General features: G+C 53.2%; 1 protein-coding gene across 1 annotated transcript; it reads right to left on the bottom strand.

The window, feature by feature from the left end:
- Positions 1-237: 237 nt before the first annotated feature.
- Positions 238-1,930, bottom strand: LOC139204435 (tripartite motif-containing protein 16-like). The gene has a single exon (XM_070834459.1). It carries the CDS (start codon positions 1,924-1,926, stop codon positions 238-240), a length of 1,689 nt encoding a protein of 562 aa, XP_070690560.1. The 5' UTR covers positions 1,927-1,930.

Below are 1,930 nucleotides of genomic sequence, written 5' to 3'. Positions count from 1 at the left end.
GCTCTGCTGCTTTCTCTCCTCAGAGAAACAGCTCACACATCCATCAGATGCTCAGAGCTCACAGAGCTCATGTTTCCATGCAGAGAATCAGAAGAAGGAGCCTGCAGACACTCACACATTTACAGAGCCACACCACAGGACGCCAAGGTCCCACCCATCCTGTTTGATTGACAGGCCACAGAAAGAAGCTGATGGAGACAAAAGCAGTTGAAGCCTCGGTGCCTTCATGACTTCTGACTAAGTCAGTTTACAGAACTCAGCAGAGGATCCAGGATTGTTGTAAATCTGGACTCCAGCGTGTAGCGGCTGAGTGAAGGAGGTCTGGACTCTGTGGAGGAGAGTCATGGTCTCAGAGACGCTGTAGAAGGACAGAACACCTGCTCTGTGGTCCAGGTACACCCCCACTCTGGAGGACCGAGGACCTGAGACGGGAGTTTGGACACTGTTGTGATAAAACTGATAACTGTTTGTGCCACAATATAACGCCCAGGATTTGTCACTGAATCCCAGTGCAGAGTCTTTCCCGTCTCTCCTGATGCTCTTGTATGTGACGGCTACATGAAACCCCCCGAACCACCACCCCCCCCCTCTCCACTCCACCTCCCAGTAACAACGTCCAGTCAGACTGTCTCTGCTCAGGACCTGAGGCCAGCTAGTGAATCTGTCTGGGTGATCAGAATAAGGCTGTTCTTCTCTCACTACTGTCACTTCGCTGTTCTCCTCAGACACTAACAGATATCTATGAGCTGTGTTTGGATCCAGTGTGATCTGTTGAGCATATCTTAAGAATCCAGCTCTGGTCGTGGGCTCTGGTTGAGGCAGTAAAACGTCCACCTGAGTCACAGTCAGTGAGATGTTTGTCCAGTGGTCCCTCAGAGCGTCCTGTAGTTTCTCTCTGAGCTCTGACACAGCAGCCGTCACGTCCTCAAAGTGTCTCAGAGGACGGATGTTGATGCTGGATGAGTGTGTGTCCTCTCTGAGAGCTGGCAGTGATCTGTAGCTGTGGACAAACTGGCTGTGATCCTCTGTGTGTGAGAGCTCCTCCAGCTCAGCGTCCCTCCTCTTCAGCTCCCTGATCTCCTGCTCCAGCTCCTCCTGAAGCTCTTTGACTCGACTCACTTCGGCTTCCTGCTGGGATCTGACCTGCTGCTTCAGCTCAGAGCTCCTTCTCTTCATCAGACGGATCAGCTCGGTGAACGTCTTCTCGCTGTCCTCCACTGCTTCATCAGCAGAGCTGCAGATGTCCTCCACCTCCTGCTGGAGCTCCTTCAGGTCTTTCTCTCTGTCCTGGATCCTCTGCTGGATGTTCAGGCGACTCCTCTCCAGCTCTGTCTGCCTCTCAGTCCTCTCTGCTGCAGCTGACACTGTGTCGTGGCCTTTATGTTGGTCCTCAGGGCAGAGATAACAGATACTCTGCTGATCGGTGCGGCAGAACATCTTCATCACCTCATCGTGGTGAGAGCAGATGTTCTCCTGGAGCTTCCTGGACGGCTCCACCAGCTTGTGTTTCTTTAATGCAGCCACTTCATAGTGAGGCTGCAGGTGTTGCTCACAGTAAGACACCAGACAGACCAGACAGGACTTGAGGGCTTTCAGTTTCCTCCCAGTGCAGAAATCACAGGCCACATCTTCAGCTCCAGCGTAGCAGTGATCAGCAGGAGCAGCCTGGAGTCCCATCTTCTTCAGCTGCTCCACTACAGCTGCTAACGTGGTGTTTTTCAGCAGGACAGGCCTCGGTGTGAACGTCTGCCTGCACTGAGGGCAGCTGTGGATCCTCTTCTCCTCATCCTCTTCATCCCAGTGGACTCTAATACAGCTCATGCAGTAGCTGTGACCACAGGAGGTGGTCACCGGATCCTTCAGGGGGTCCAGACAGATCGGACAGGAGAAGGTCTCTTGGTACAGCTGGACTCCTTTCTGCGCCATCTCA

The sequence above is a fragment of the Pempheris klunzingeri genome, chromosome 7 (genome assembly GCF_042242105.1).
Source record: "Pempheris klunzingeri isolate RE-2024b chromosome 7, fPemKlu1.hap1, whole genome shotgun sequence".
Lineage (NCBI taxonomy): Eukaryota > Metazoa > Chordata > Actinopteri > Acropomatiformes > Pempheridae > Pempheris > Pempheris klunzingeri.
Note: the sequence above shows the minus strand (reverse complement) of the source record. Positions and strands in the feature narration are given on the sequence as shown.

Excerpts from the sequence above, each read along its gene's own strand:
- LOC139204435 (XM_070834459.1), bottom strand. The coding sequence starts at position 1,926 with ATGGCGCAGAAAGGAGTCCAGCTGTACCAAGAGACCTTCTCCTGTCCG.